At 38.9% G+C, this 17182-nt stretch overlaps 1 protein-coding gene across 2 annotated transcripts in view; it reads left to right on the forward strand.

The window, feature by feature from the left end:
- The window catches only part of FGD4 (FYVE, RhoGEF and PH domain containing 4), a 116363-nt gene that overhangs the window by 30299 nt on the left and 68882 nt on the right, over positions 1-17182 (forward strand). The window contains exons 2-3 of one of the 2 annotated variants that reach the window (XM_025403507.1): positions 2331-2479; positions 14389-14572. In XM_025403507.1, the coding sequence (XP_025259292.1) occupies positions 2331-2479; positions 14389-14572 (333 nt within the window). Of the gene's footprint in view, positions 1-2330; positions 2480-14388; positions 14573-17182 lie in introns of those variants that run through there. The other variant, XM_025403506.1, reaches the window with a different exon arrangement.

The following is a 17182-nucleotide window of genomic DNA, read 5'->3' on the forward strand; positions in this document are numbered from 1 at the left end:
TGTGGATTTTAGGGATATATTTTGCCTATTTCACATACTTTTTTCCAAGAAGATAGGTGAGCTTACACATTTAAAGGTTTGAATTGTTTTTCTTCTGTTTATAATTTTATTTGAGATGGTGTCTCACTCGTCACTCAGTTTGGAGTGCAGTGCAATGGTGTGATCAAGGCTCACTGTGGCCTCAAACTCCCAGGTTTAAGCCATCCTCCCACCTCAGCCTTCTAAGTAGCTGACACTATGGATGTATGCCTCCACACCCAGTTAATTTTTTTTTTTTTTTGGATTTTTTGAAGAGACAGGATTTTGCCGTGGCTGCCTAGCTGGTCTCAAACTCCTGGGCTTAAGTGATCTGCCTGCCTCAGCCTCACAAAGTGTTGAGTGGCGTGAGCCACTGCACCGGCCTTTTTATAATTTTAATAATAATCTGTCAAATAATCCTTCATTACTTTTGCTTTCTAAATTCTCGTTATATTTTACTAAACAATGCTTAATCTCGCTGATAAACCATTTTAGCAGAGGGGTGTCTGATGAGTACCACCCCTCCCACCCCAGCTTTTTTTTTTCTTTTATCAAAGTTACAAGGTCTCCCTCTGTTCACCAGGCTGGAGTGTAGTGGTGTGATTATATCTGACTGCAGCCTCAATTTCCTGGGCTCAAGAGATTCTCTCACCTCAACCTCCCCTGTAGCTGGGACCACAAACATGCACCACTATGCCCAGCTAATTTTTTTTTTTTTTTTTTAAGTAAAGACAAGGTCTCATTATGTTGCCCAGGCTGGTCTCAAACTCCTAGTGTCATTTAATTTCTGTTTTGGTATCGGCTCTGAAAGACCTGTTGAGAAGGTACTTGGAACTCTTGATATTTTCCAAAATCTGTTTTACTAAGATAAATTTTAAGGAGAGCAACAGAAAATAAAGCACAAAGGTGGTTTTTTTGGTTGTTTATTTATTTATTTATTTTTGAGACGGAGTTTCACTCTTGTCGCCCAGGCCGGAGTGCAGTGGTGCGATCTCGGCACGCCGCAACCTCCCCCTTGTCCCGGGTTCAGGTGATTCTCCTGTCTCAGCCTCCCAAGTAGCTGGGATTACAGGCGCCCATCACCACACCTGGCTAATTTTTGTATTTTTAGTAGAGACGGGGTTTCACTATGTTAGCCAGGCTGGTCTTGAACTCCTGACCTCAGGTGATCCACCTGCCTTGGCCTCCCAGTGTGCTAGGATTACAGGCATGAGCCACCGCGTGGTTTTTAATCAATATTGTTTAATAATGAATTGGATTAAGAGAGGTGGTTTTTTTTACTCAACAGAAAGTTGATTGGGTTTTTTAAAAATAGCTTCTCTTGTTTTCAATAATTAAGGCTTAAAAAATCTCTAAGAGTTCTCTTTGAGATATTTGGATTCTATAAAAATGAAACGCTTTGTTTCTTAACCAAATGATAATTCCTTAAATTGCATTATTTGGTTCAATTATAGTGAATTTCCTGGTAGAAATTTTATTTTCTCTGAAGCAGAGTCAGTCATCTTAATATCACCATGTCAACCAGAAAAGAAGGAAATCTAATATGCATAATAAAGAGAGAACACTGACACATGACTTCTTTAAAAGTCTCTGAAATTCAACATAATTTTTTATACCAGAATGTGAACAAAAATTTAATCTTTTCCTCTTCATCTATGTCTTATGATGTATTTGTGTGATTTTAAAGAACATTTTGGGGTTTTTTTAGTTCTATGTAAATGTGACCATGTTATCTGTATAATCTTGCCATCCCTTCTTTGGAAAGCATGGGTCACTGTTAAAGTATGTCATGGATGCCCATGTGGAGTCTGAGTAAGCCTAGTGGGCACGAGGGTGTGTGTGGACGTGGGCGTGTGCGTGTATTTGTTCGTTTCTAATCGAGCCATTCTTCTAGAGTCTTTAGGTCAGCTGTCACGTTGGGCTTTCCTCCTTTGTTCTTTTGAGTTGCTCTATGACTAGCCACAGACCTAACACTAAAAAGGAAGGCTTTTAACGGATTAATTCCGTCCTTTCCTTCGCCTACATTGTAGCAGCTGCGTTCTGCCCTTTCTGTGGCCCTGCAAGGAGAGGAGGCCTGTGTATAACAGTCTTCTGTCAACATCCATTATAAGATTCCTAAAGCACATGGAATGAGATAGTTCCCAGGAAAACTCTGTCAAGGCCAGTCCATGTGGGAAAAATATTTCTGTGCTTAGTCTTATAACGATGACTTTTTGTTTTATGGGGTCAGGAGAAATTTGACTTATAAGACAGCATTGTGCTATGCCTCCATACTTACCTGCCCTTTCTTTCTGAACTCTTGCAGGTAGCAGCAGTACCTGTCCAAAGATCGCTTTAATTCCGCCTTGCTCCATAAGCAGCACAACCACACTGGTTGGTGAGAATGTATCTGAAGAAGAGGCTCAGGGAATAAATGGGAACAGGCCAGCGAAACACTCAGCTGCAAGTCCAAAGCCACAAGGTATGCTCATTGAGGGTTTGTGATCAGGGTGGGTACTTCGTTGATCAAAGAAGGCTAACCAGAAAAACGATGGCCACAAAGAAAGTGTTTTAAGCTAGAAGGAAACAATTGGGTACATTATTTTTTAGAGAATAGTCCATGTGTGCATCTTCTCAGGCAGAGGTTGCTATTTGCTCTGCTCCTGAAACAACATACATTTCTCTATTATGGATCTTTTCATGTCGCTGAAATTCTTTGCATGTCATCTTAACGGAACTGTGATCTCTTTATTATGCCTGACCTAGCACAGGGACTTACTGTCTGTGTAATAAATGTGTTTGGAGCTACTGTTAGAAAGAAATGATTTGCTAGATGTCAGCATTTGTGAAACATAATTCTAAAACAGCACTTCATGTACTTATCAAGAACATGACTTGAAAATATTAAGGAGGTGGGGCCTGAAAACACCTGATAGTATTTTTATACTTCCACTTTCTGTGGAGGTATTGTTTCTTCCACAGAAAGGAACAGTAACAGCCCTTCATTCAGGATTCTGTGGCCAGTGAGGGTAAAGAAAAAGCCATAATGGTAGGAAGCTTGAATGATTTTTTTCAGTGACCATTTCCTTTTACAAATAAATTTCCAGTGAACTTGGTATTAACTTTGAGAAGCAAAAAATTACAGTTTTGATGATAGAGAGCAAGGCCTTTTGAAATGGAACACAAAAGCTAAGCTACCCTGTGGTTTAATGTGTAGTTTCTTCCTTATAGATTTTCATTTATAATGAATGCTAAACAGATATGAGAAACAATACTGGGCATTGTCAGAGTTACTACAGTTGGGAAAAATCAATTTCTATTTTTGCGTATTTGTGTTTACTTAGGTCTCTTTCCTGTTCTTGCAAAGAAAAATGTATTCTAGAGCATACATTATAAAATAAGTGGTGTTATTCCTTAAAGTTGTATGTTTTAAGGATTTCTGAAAAAAAATTTTAGAACAAGTTTAAAATGAATCTTCTAGATTATGGGATATTTGTCTTGTTCTCACTACAGTTATATTTGTGGTGATATGGAATATCACTATCAAGCAAGGTCAGATAATTGATGATTCGGATGAGTAGCCTATTCATGATCTTACAACCATTTCTTTTGACTACGCTGCTCCCTTATAGCATTGATGTGAATATAAGCATATGACTTTTTTTGATCATGATTTGAGCCTTTTTATTTCCAAAATATGAAATTCCATTTCACCCATTAGACCCGAGTTGACAAAGATCCAGTGTGAGGTAAGAATATTAATAATGAATACAATTCTAGTTGATGTAATTTTCCTGATCAAAGGAAGAATTTCATTACTTAAAAAGCCTTTATTTTTGAAGATGCACTGCAATACTTCATTGTTTTCCAAAGTCAGTGTATTGAGAGATATAATAAGAGTGTCCTTCCTGAGCTGTATGTGCCAAAATAATCCCCTTTTTAAGTAGACAACACTAACCTTGCTTTTGCTGTTTTGTGGTTATATTAAAACCTCTGTATAGTTATTTAAATACATATTTACTTCCTATCTTAAATATGGGCTAATTATGTATATATACTTTTCTAACTAAAGGGAATGTTTGCAGATATTAAACAAATCACAGAGTACTTTATACTTCTTTTTCAAAATACGTTCAAGTGGTGTTTGGCCTTTCCCTGATACCCATGGCTAAAGTTTTAACCCCACCTTTCACCCTGTCCTTTTATATTTCCCTGTGCTGTAGTCTGTTCAGGCTGCTGTAACAAAATACCATAAATTGGGTAGCTTATAAACAACGGAAATGTAGTTCTCACAGTTCTGTGGTATGAAAGTCCAAGATCAGATTCAGGGTCTGATGAGGGCTCGCTTTCTGGTCCACAGATGGGTCCAAGAGCAGATTCAGGGTGTAATGAGGGCCTGCTTTCTGGTCTGTAGATGGCCATCTTTTCACTATAACCTCACAGGGTGGAAGGGGTGAGAGCTCTTTCTGGGGCTTCTTTTCAATGGCACTAATTTGATTAATGAGAGCTCAGTCCTCATGACCTAATCACCTCCCAAAGGCCCCACCTCTTCATATTGTCACCTTGGGAATGAGGATGTCAACATGTATTTTGGGACACAAACAAACACTCAGACCATAGCACTCCATACGAACTTTATTTTTTCTCATTCTTTACAACCTGAACTGCTGTATATTTTACTCATCAGCTCAGTTTTTTCTGCCTATGTGTCCGCTCACATAGTACATAACCAGTCTTCAATAATACTGCTATATTGCTACATTTCTTCCCCTTTGTTTCTGCTATTGTTTAAAACTTTGAACATGTGCCATGTAGTGACCAACGTCCCTGAAATGAGGCTACATCTTAGTATTGTCAGATGAGCTGCTACATAGATTGGTCAGTAATTCAATCAACAGTACCCAATAATGAGTGTTTGTTTAGTGGAGAGAGCTAATTTTAATTTCTCCTAACATTTGGGTGAGTGAGGCAGAGAAGAGAAGGGGGTGCTAACAGGGACCTACCGCGTGGAGCAAGGAATTATCACCCTGACACCTTTGTTCCTGCCTCACTGCAAATCCCTTACAAGTTGTGAATGGTGAGGTTGCTGGGGCTTCAGGGTCACTGTGTGGGGTCCTAACAAGGGAAGGGGAGTCAGGCTGGCAGGAGCAGGGGAAAGCAGAAAGAAAAAGCAGATAAACTGTTAAGTCTGCCTTTCTTCCTGGTCCAGGGCACGTAGTCCTCCTGTGCAAATAACTCACAATCTTCCTGCACTGACTTATCACCAGACACATGGCTGATAGAAAAATGGAAATTAGCTCACTGCAACCTTGGCATCATCGGTACTGCATGTAGCCCTCTCCAGCACCATGCTGTAAAATCCCCAGGAAACCTTTGTCTCTTTGTAGTCAGCTCCTCTCTTGCTGATCTGCCTGTTGCTTTCTTGCAGTGTATTTTCGTATTTTGTCTAATAAATATGCCTTTCTCTACCTACCTGTCTTGGTGAATTCCTTTACTGCCCGTGCCACCAGCCCCGGATAGTTGCTACCCACAACACTATGTTGTTTTAGTTTAATTTAGGACTCTTATTGTAGGTGAGGAGTTCTCAAGCAGAGACAGTTTTGCCCACACTTGCATATCCTCTCCCGACAATAGGACATTGGTAGTGTCTGGGGACATTTCTGCTTGACACTGCTTGTGGGAGTTGCTACTTGCAGCTGGTGAGTAGAGGGTAAAGTTGCTCTATATCCTGCAATGCACGGGACAGTCCACAACTAAGAATTCATACAAACTATAATATCAGTTGCTGCATTTGCAAAACTCTGATCTAGATAAAAATAAGCACATAATTATATCTTTTTTTCCCTTATGTAGATTGCTAAGAAGATTATAGTTATAATTTATTGTGGGATTTTTTTTTTTTTTTTTTGTGAAAGAGATGGTTTTGTTCTGTCACCCAGGCTGGAGTGCAGTGGTGCAATCTCGGCTCACTGCAGCCTCCGCCTCGCAGTTTTAAGTGATTCTCCTGCCTCAGCCTCCCCAGTTGCTGGACTACAGGCATGGACCACAACGCCCAGCTAATTTTTGTATTTTTTGGTAGAGATCGGGTTTTACCATGTTGGCAAGGCTGGTCTCGAACTCCTCACCTCAGGTGATCTGCCTGCCTTGGCCTCCCAAAGTGCTGGGATTACAGGCATGAGCCACCATGCCCGGCCTATTGTGATAATTTTAAAAGGGGAAAGTATTGCACATCTTTATTAGTGGTGATTATGTAGTAATGTCTCTGGAACAATATATGGTTTATGTTTATTAATTACCAGTAAGTAAATATTTTTGAAGAATTATTTGTAGGTTTTTAAAAGGTGAATGAGCTAAGTTTTATTTTAAACCTGAAAAAGGAATGACCAGAATGGCAGCCCTTTGCATGGTGTTTCAAAATCAGCAGAAAGAAAGATAAATTTTAGATTAGAGATTGGATAAACTTGCATTTGGATCCAAATTGAAATACGTAGATTTCGAAATGGATTTGTTTCATAATTAGAGCTTGTTTTGCCTTAGCCTCAGAAAATACCCTAAGGCCTTGGAAACAATGGCTTATTCACTTCATACCAATCCTAATAGTCAAACAAATTACTGAGCAACCTCCAGCATAAGTCTTTCTTCTTGTTCACCACTTTTAATACTGGCCTGTTTCCTACCATGCTAGACAGTGACTCAAAATAACTCCTTTAGTAATTAAAGTTAATAGTTCTTTTTCTCTTAACAGCTTTTATCCAGAACATCCTCCGTAATTCCTGATTATTTTTATAAAGTGCAAATTGTCACATAATGTCTCAATCATTAAATGCTTTAAAGAGCCACATTGTTGTTTGAGTAACTTACATAAATATAGAGTACTTAAACCTATTCATTAGCTTCTAAAGTAAAAGTCTATGTATAATGATCCATTCTTTTAAAAGTGTAATATTATAATGCATTTATACATAGCCAGCTTTTGTTGTTTCTGTTTTTAAAAAGAAGAGTAATTGAAGACTACTGACTTAAACTAGCAATTAGTTTCTTTTCATTCTAGATAATCACTTTGAATAATCAATTTTTTTTCCTATTTACATCTGTAAATTTGGGTGTAATAAAACCCAACTTATTTATAGTCTAATAGAGATCTCAAACTTCACATGTATGAAACTGAACTGCTATTCTCCTCTCCAAAAATTGCTTTGCCTGCTATGTCACTTGACCACCATTCCATCCTTCTGGTAGTTGAGACCCAAGGCTTCAGAGTCATCCTTGCCTCCTCTCTCTTTCTCTAATATGTCTCACTTAATCTTATCAGGAAATCTACTTTAAAAATATACCTAGAATCCAAGTATTTCTCACTGCCTTTTCCTAAGCACTGTGATCTCTTGCCTGAATTTCTACAATATCTGCTTAATTGTCCACCCTGCTTCTCCCCTGTTCCTCCTCTACATTCTCAACACAGCTCCCAGAGTGATCCTGCTGAAAGTTAAGTTATATCATGTTACATTTCAGCTCAGAACCCTGCAGGGACTTCTCATTCCATGCAAAGTCAAAATAAGTGGTCCAGAGTCTACTTTCTCAGGCCTCGCTATGCACTACTTTTGTCCACATGCTCGTTCTGCTCCAGTCCTGCTGGCCTCCAGACCCCAGGTGTCCCTGGCTCTCATTCCACCTGCTGGAAAGCCCTTCCCCAAACAATTCCTTCCGCTTCAAGGCTTACTCAAATCCTGACTTTTCACGGAGGCCTAACTTTGAACACCCTGTTTAAGGCCGGGCGCGGTGGCTCAAGCCTGTAATCCCAGCACTTTGGGAGGCCGAGACGGGTGGATCACGAGGTCAGGAGATCGAGACCATCCTGGCTAACACGGTGAAACCCCGTCTCTACTAAGAAATACAAAAAAAAATAGCCGGGCGAGGTGGCGGGCGCCTGTAGCCCCAGCTACTCGGGAGGCTGAGGCCGGAGAATGGCGTGAACCCGGGAGGCGGAGCTTGCAGTGAGCTGAGAGGAGGCCACTGCACTCCAGCCTGGGCGACAGAGCGAGACTCCGTCTCAAAAAAAAAAAAAAAAAAAAAAAAAAAAAAAAAAAAAAAAAAAAAGACTGAAATCTGCCCTCCCTTTGACTTCCCACACCCTGGATCGTATTGATCTTGTTCTTTTAGCCCTCACCACGTTTTCTTCTAGCACTTACCTCCTTCCGATAAATGATTTACTTGATATTTTTGTGTTTATTTTTCCTTTGCTCATTCATAGGCTCAAGTGCCTAGAACCTAGTGGATATTCAATAAATATTCATTTAATTAATGAAAAAATGAAACACCCTATATAGAGGTATGAGAATTGTTCTAGGATATATATTTTTTGAATGCTGAATTCTTAGTGGTTTTATAAATTTATACTCTCATCAAAAATGTTGTGTTCACATTACTTGATATCTTCACTGATACGTGGTATTGTCAGATTTAAAATTCTAGTCAAGCCAGGCATGGTGGCTCACACTTGTAATCCCAGCACTTTGGGAGGCCGAGGTGGGTGGATCACGAGGTCAGGAGTTCGAGACCAGCCTGGACAACATGGTGAAACCCCATCTCTACTAAAGATAGAAAAAATTAGCCAGTCATGGGGGTGTGCACCTGTAATCCCAACTATTCGGGAGTTTGAGGCAGCAGAATTGCTTGAACCCAGGAGGCGGAGGTTGCAGTGAGCTGAGGTCGCGCCATTGCACTCCAGCCTGGGCAAGAGGGTGAGACTCTGTCTCAAAAAAAAAGAAAAAAAGTAAAAAGAAATGCTCAAATTGTAGTCAATCTGATTTGTCTGAAATAGTATCAGCTTATGGATTTAATTTGTATTTCCCTGAAATACTAATAAGTGAGTGTGAACACAATTTTTCCTGTCTATATCCTTTGAGTTGTTAGGTCTTTTAGTTAATAGTGCATAGTAGTTTTTTAATTTTATTTATTTATTTACTTATTTATTTAATTTTTTTTTTTTTTTTTTTGATATGTGATGGAGTTTTGCTCTCATTGCCCAGGCTGGAGTGTAGTGGCACAATCTCAACTCACAGCAACCTCCACCTCCCAGGTTCAAGCGATTCTCCTGCCTCAGCCTCCCAAGTAGCTGGGACTACAGGCATTTGCCACCACGCCCAGCTAATTTTTGTATTTTTAGTAGAGTCAGGGTTTTGCCATGTTGTCCAGGCTGGTCTTGAACTCCTGACCTCAGGTGAGCCACCTGTCTCGACCTCCCAAAGTGCTAGGCTTACAGGCATGAGACACTGTGCCCGAGTTTTTTTATTCGGATTGTTATTCCTTTCTTCCTTATATATAATACAAAAGTCTTATCTGGGTCGGTAAGATCCAGTTCTTCACAGGGCCTTGTAGAAGAGCCAAGGACGGCTGAACAAAGAAAGGGGCAGATGAAGGGCATTCTTGCATTTTGAAACTTTGTATCCTGCCACAAAATTTCACATAGATATTATATGGTTATCTTAAAAATAGATGTCTCATATATGTTAATCTTGTGCAAGTACAAAGTGCTTTCATAGGTAGGGTTCTTTCATGTGTTTTTGAATCCTTTTCTAGTCATTTACTTCTCAAAGTAGCTGTGTGTTACTTTTTCAGTCTTTGATAGGAGCAGTAAGATTAAATATGAATTCATTTTATGAAATAGTAATTTTCCTTAAGAGCTGTATGTTGCTGGGCACGGTGGCTCACGCCTGTAATCCCAGCACTTTGGGAGGCTGAGGCAGGCAGATCACCTGAGGTCGGGAGTTTGAGGCCAACCTGGCCAACATGGCAAAACCCCATCTCTACTAAAAGTACAAAACTTAACGGTGTGGTGGCAGGTGCCTGTAATCCCAGCTACTCTGGAGGCTGAGGCACAAGAATCACTTGAACCCAGAAGGCGAAGGTTGCAGTGAGCTGAGATTGCGCCACTGCACTCCACCTGGGTGACAGAGTGAGATTTGGTCTCCAAAAAAACCAGTTGAATGTTAACCTATAATCATGGGTTACAAGAAGTATTGAGCCGAAACAAAGATGAGACTCATTTCCTGTTCATCAAGGAACTCAAAAGTCTAGGGAGGCAACCCTGGTTGTAAAATATTATAAAACAAAATGACAAATGTTAGTTGAGAAGATATTTGAAGATTTTTGAGGCAGGATGGGAGGGCAAGAGGTGGAAGAGTCAGGTAAGCCTTCTGAAAAAGAGTTGATGACTGAGGTGAGCCTTGTGGGAATTACGGGATTTTGCCAAGTGGACCATTCTACGTATGTGCCAAAGCCTGAAGGCCTGAGAGAACCTTCCCAAGCTTACAATGGAAGATGCAATTCAGTGTGGCTGGAATCTAGGCCACATAGGGGGTGGGAGAGTAGAGATGAGGCAAGCAGTAAGAAAGTTCCCAAGAAATCTATTTCAAAAGAAAATGAAGCCAGGAGAGGTGGCTCTCACCTGTAATCCCAGCTACTCTGGAGACTGAGATGTAGGATCACTTATGCCCAGGAGTTTGAGGTTACAGTGAGATATGATTGCACCAGTGCACTCCAGCCTGGGTGACAGTGTGTGTGCGTGCACGTGTGTGTGTATTTATACCCACATATACACACACACATATAAGATAAAATAGAAAAAATGAACCTACTGTGGTGGCCTTCCAATAGACATGTTGTTTTCATTTAGCTCTAGATATATAATAAGGTTCTTACAACATGATTCTACAGTTGTTCATATCCTAGCAGAATTGTACTTAGCGGATCTTATTCAGCTAAGTAAATGTTATAGTAGGTATGTTGGATTCAGGGCACCTTTTACCTGAAAAGCTTACTTGCTCTAGAGAGCTTAACAATCAAGTAGGGAAAGACTGTGTTTGCATACTGCACTGTTCTCAGAGTGTGAAACACAAATCTGGAAATGATTTTGCATGTTTTAAATGTCACACTATTGATCTCTAGAATTAATATTGTGTCTGAAGAAAGGAAAAAAATCTAAATAAATAAATAATTGAAATATCAAGAAGAGAAGGAATCGGAACTTTAGGGTTTTCCATTCTCATCGTCTGTAATGCCAATAGAGACTAATAATAAACTGCATCCTTAGAATATTGCCTACAATTTGTAATCTTTTCCCTTCTTATGTAACTAATTTGGGAAATCTTTTTAAAAGTGAATAATTATCTATTTGATAAAATCGTAATTTCTTTACCCCTTGATTTTTATTTTCTTTTTTTGTTTTATAATATAGTGTTCATAATCTGGATTATGTTGCTATACAAAGGATTTACTGGTCCTTTCTAATTCGTGATCTTGTATATGGTTTTATGTCAGTTTACTTACCTTTTAGGTCTCCAGCTGGGCCTACGAATTAAACTGACATAACAACAGATTGGCGGAACAAAAACATACAAGAGATATAAAGGCCGTTGGCTGTAATTTGTTTGGTTGCCCAGAAGCTAAGAAAGGCGGCCATGAAGAGAAATTTAGTCTCAATAATTTGAAGTATCAATTCCTGGGTTGCTCCTGCCATCTGTTGTCATTTCCTCTGGGTACGGACTATTAGATTGAAACTCTCTGAGATCTTGGTTTTTAACTGAAATTGGATTTTTTTTGCTTCGTAAGTACATAGCATACAAGATTTCTTTTTCTTTTAGTCCTGCGTTAGATATTCCTCGGTTAACTCCATAACTTTGGGAGTTGAAAGAATCATTTTCATTCATCAGTTAGGTATTCTGAGCCAAAGTATCTGTTATTGTTATTACATTATAAATGATGAACAAGTGATAGAATTTTTTCTAAGACAGTGTGTCTAACTTTAGCCATTCATGTATCATCTTCAGATTTGTCATATCCATGTACCATTTGTTCTTTTTTATTTAAAATATGTATATTTACTGATTTACTATACATTTGCATTTTCTCCCTTGCTGAATTTAATACCTCCTCTGTGCTTCTAAAATACCCAGTGTTCACTTGTATCAACATTGTTAAAGTGCCTCTCCACTAGTATATGATCTCCATTTGCCAAACATAATGCAAATAGTCACTATAAATATAGCTGTGATCAAAAGTAATATATTCCTTACCTTCGTCAACTGCCTTGTGGAAGAAAGAAAAAAACTTCAAACCTGTAATATATTTACTATTTCACTGCAGCTTTATTATTTAATCCTACTCAATACTGATTATTTAATAAGTATACCACAAATTGTGATAAGCAGTTTGGAGAAAGCACACAGTGCTTATGAAACAGTTTAAGAGATGGACATAATTTAGACTGGGAAAGTAGGTGGAGTCATCCCTGAGAAAGTGATGGGTATCATTGTGTTTTAGTTTTTCACTCATCTGACGCATAATAAATAAGGCACGGTTTAGTGAGTAAACTCTAGGTAGATGAATGACGATTTCAAAACGATTTTAGCACACAAAATTATATTCACTTCCTTCTTTTAGTATTCTAGTTAAGAATGTTGGATTATTCATAACCTTAAGAGGTTTGTTTTTTTTGTTGGGGGGGTGGGAGATTTTCCTGTTTTACTGCTTTAGTTCATATTTACTACTCATAATGTTAAAAGGGTTTTTTGGTGGGAGATTTTCCTGTTTTGCTACATTAGTACATATTTATTCTACACAGAAGTTTTTCTGTAAAATTAACAAATATTACACTTATATCAGCCCGTTTGTTCTCAAATAATACTACGTTAATCACTCCCCCACACATATGTTGGAAAATATCATTTTCACAAAAGAAGCATGCCATTTTTAAATTGAGATTTTCTTCTTGTTTATATTGAAAGAGAATTAAGTGAATTAATTGCTCCACTTGTAGTTCATTGTGACATTTTTTTCCTTCCCTATAATAAATTGATAACTGGCACTGAAATGATGAAATCTAGGCCAGTGAGCATGAGCCAACTGTCAGCTAACTGAGTTTATAAAAGAGATGAGATCACTAAAAACCAGGGGAACCAGCTGGGGGAAAATGGGGCATGTAATTAGGAGGCGACATGATTCCTCACCCTTCTTCCAGAAGGTAAGAAAAGGATTTAAGGAAGAGAAAAGATGATTCTATTTGATCTGTCAACACTGCTTATTAAAAAATACTACATGTTATAGTATTTTATCCTGCATGTTAATCTTAGAGAAAAGTAATACTGGTTTTCCAAAGTGATGTAATTTCTCTACCAATTGGGTACTTATCATCTACAGTGTGTTAGGGAAACTTCTGTAGATTTTAGTATTTCATGAAATGATCTGTATTTATCCTATTAATTGATTGAAGGACTTGTGAAGAAAGTAGATGATTTGTGGTATATTGATGCAGGCCAGCCGTCTTAAGCCGTTTAGTGTTGTTATATGTGAATACCTGAGGCTAGGTAATTTATAAAGAGCCTTATTTGGCTCACAGTTCTGCAGGCTGTACAGGAAGCACAGTGCCAGCATCTGCTTAACCTTTGGTGAGGGCCTTAGGCTGCTTCCACTCATGGCAGAAGATATAGGGTAGCTGGCATGTGTAAAGATCCCATGGAGAGAGAGGAAGCAAGAGAGAGATGGGGGAGGTTTCAGGCTCTTTTTAATAACCAGTCTTGGAGGAACTAATGGAGCAAGAACCTATTCACTATGGCAAGAATGGTACCAAGCCATACGTGAGGGATCTGCGCCCATGACTCAAACCCCTCCCATAGTTTCCACCTCCAACACTGGGGACCAGATTTCAACATGATGTTTGGAGGGGACAAATATACAAACCTGTAGCACCAACTCTGTTACCCCAGGCCACTTAACCTCTCTAAGCCTTCATAGACATAAGAGGAGAATAGTGGTACCTACGTGAGAAAACTATAAAGTATAACATTTCATCAAAGATCAAAGAGATAAAGTGCTTTTGTTAAATGGGAAGAAGATGCTATATTAATGCAACACTGTATTACTGTTGTTTGTTGTTGTTTTGTTGGCTTTTATGTTGTTTAACTTGTTAGCTGTGGATTTGGGTATATCAACTATCACTCTATTAGAAAACCTATTTTGTAGCAGACAATGTATCTCTAGGATTTAGTTTTAAATTTAGCACCACCTTTACCCTGTTGAGATGAATAACTGCTGTGTTATCTGTAGATCTTAGAATGCTTTAGCCTTATGTAGATTCCGAGGTGTTTAATATTGCCATATTTAAGATACAATAAAATTAAAAGAGCCACTTAAGTTTGGAGATGGGATTTCCACAAGGCACAAAGCAAATGTCCAAAATGAACAAAGTCTTTTGGTTGTGGTTTAGTTCAAAATTTGACTCCCGCCCCCTTTACAATAGTTTTATAATGCTGAATATTTTGCACCCAGGACACCAGAATTTTTATTGTTATTGAACGAAATATCAGTGAAATACTGAATTCTATTCTTTTTCTACAGTGCCTCCAAAGCCATTACACCTGCAGAATTCACCTTCGTCCAATATACACCAAACCCCCAGGCATAAAGCTTTACCTAGTGCAAAACCAAGGATGGAGGAAATTAAACCTGCCCCTGCTTCTTGTGTCTCAAAAGAAAAACCCAGTAAGGTATCAGATCTCATCAGTCGCTTTGAAGGAGGCAGGTAAGAGCTAATTTACAATGGGAGAAGGCAGGGGAAGAAGAAAGCTGATTTTCGAAAAAAATGATAGCCATAGTCATAGATTTTCTAAATAAAAAGCATAGTATCTTATTCCATTAGGTTTGATAGGCCTTTAGAAAGGGTGAATTTTTAAAACAAATGACTGAGTCTTACCCTAATGTGAACTGTCATGTGCTATGTATTAGCTAGATGCAGCACTGTAGGCCACCAGCTTTTTCATGAAATTGTGTGCTTTGGTATCTGTGTGGTTTCTCTTGTTTCCTCTGTATCTCTGTGTGTCATTCTCTACGTATTACTCCTTGTGGCTCATTCTGTGGGGCGCTGGATATCTGGGTTGGAAAGGCTGAGCGGGCCCCTGTCTCTTCGTTTCTCGCTTTGTGTGTTTGTGAATGTGACCCCTGTGGGCTTGTCTCCTCCCTGGGGCCGTCTCTTCTTTCCATCCCATTTTCCATCCCATTTTATTTAATGTGGGTATTCTATACCCATTCAGTCCCTGTTTCCCCTCTCCATATACTCCATCATATGCTAGGTTTTGCAAAGAGATAATATTACCAATGGCAAAATGTATGCTAAATTTCAGTTTTGTATTTATTAAATATAATTTATATTCTTAATCCCAATGTTTGAAAGTAGGTGAAATATTATATTTCTCATTTAAAGATAAATGGAACCCATATAAGTTGCTTTTCTCCTTATAAAAATCTCAATTGTTTATTTTTTCTTAGTCTTTTGATAAAAAGGAATTTTGTCACTGACTTAAATATAATTTTAAACAATGTTATGAGTAGGATTTTGGTCACCAAAATCTATGTATAACTAAATAGAATGTGTATAACTTCACTTTCATCCTTGAAACCAAATATTTTCATTCATTCCAGTGTAATATTTGGGACTTATTTCCCATTAGGGTGATAATTTATTTGTGGGATTTACTGTTATTTATGTAATGAAATCATAGCTTGGAAATAGTTTGAGTATCGTCTGGGAATTGTGACCAAGCACAAAACCTGCAGTGTCCCTCGTTTTTAAAATGGGTCTAACAGATGTTGGTTCTTCCTATCAATTTCCTGTGACAACTCAGAACCCCCCTCTATTTTACAAAGTTACAAGTTCTGGAGAAAATTAACTTAGAAGCCTGTCTTCAATTTTCATTCCTGATAAATTTTAGGAACTTTGGTCATAAATATTTCAACTTCAGCATCTCTTCCTCTGAAGTAGGATTTATAGGACCTTTGCTATCTTGAATTACAGTGATCTTTACTAGAATGGTTTAATTCCATTTAAAACATTTTTTTGCTGCTCAGGGTATAAGTTGACTTAATAACAACAGAGTGACCCCTCGTGTTTGCAGATTCCAGGGCCTATGCCCAGTGACTGCGTAATAGGAGGGCCTGGAGCCCTGATCCCTGTCATAAGGCATGTCAGAGCCTGCATCCCTAGGTTTCAGGGATAACTCTCTGAAACCTGGAAAGGGTCAGTATTCCAAAGACTGCGTCCTCCATTTTGGTTAACCCACTCTGCATTGTTTTAGATTCTTCTACATGTGAAATGTTTGTACTTTTAATCATTCAAGCTTCACAAATTCAATCCTGTTTTGATGCAGAGGTTGAAGGTTTAATTCATCTAAGGAAAAATGTTCTATAATTTATGATTTTTTTAAGCAAATTTATTCTGAGTGCAAATTGGGTATAGTGTATTTTGGCAGGTCTGGTGAAAAAATATTATTTGTGGTAGAGTCCACTGCCAATACAAAAAACAATGATATGTTCTCAGTGAGGTATTACCACTACAGACTGGCCCCAAAAGTGTTTGAGTGGGTTAATACTGCATTGGATCTATAGGACTTGAGTAGGAGATTTGTATTTACTGTTGAGTGGTGTCCTTGCCCTTGCAAGGGTTGTTTTCAGTTTTAATCTTTCTTATGAGAGCTTAGACTAGCTTTGTAAAATAGAGGGAGGCTCTGAGTTGTTACAGGAAATTGATAGGAAGAACCAACAACTGTTAGAGTGGAGTCTGGTCAGAATGGTCATAGCATACTGTTGTTGAGACCTTACCCGACTGGGTGCAGTGGCTCGTGCCTATATTCCCAGCACTTTGGGAGGCCGCAGTGGTTGGATTATCTGAGCTCAGAAGTTCAAGATCAGCCTGGTTAACATGGCAAAACCCTATCTCTACAAAAAATACAAAAATTAGCCAGGCATGGTGGTGCATGCCTGTGGTCCCAGCTACTTGGGAGGCTGATGTGAAAGGATTGCTTGAGCCCAGGAGGTCAAGGCTGCAGTGAGCCGAGATTGTGCCACTGCACTCCAGCCTGGGCAATGGAGTGGGACCCTGCCTTAAAAAAAAAAAAAAAAAAATGGCGGGCGCCTGTAGTCCCAGCTACTCGGGAGGCTGAGGCAGGAGAATGGCGTGAACCCGGGAGGCGGAGCTTGTAGTGAGCTGAGATCTGGCCATTGCACTCCAGCCTGGGCGGCAGAGCGAGACTCCGTCTCAAAAAAAAAAATTAAAATAAAATAAAATACACAGTTTTTTGTTTTTTGTTTTGAGGAGTTTTGCTCTTTCACCCAGGCTGGAGTAAAGTGGTGCAATCTC

This window comes from Theropithecus gelada, chromosome 11, assembly GCF_003255815.1.
Source record: "Theropithecus gelada isolate Dixy chromosome 11, Tgel_1.0, whole genome shotgun sequence".
Classification (NCBI taxonomy): domain Eukaryota; kingdom Metazoa; phylum Chordata; class Mammalia; order Primates; family Cercopithecidae; genus Theropithecus; species Theropithecus gelada.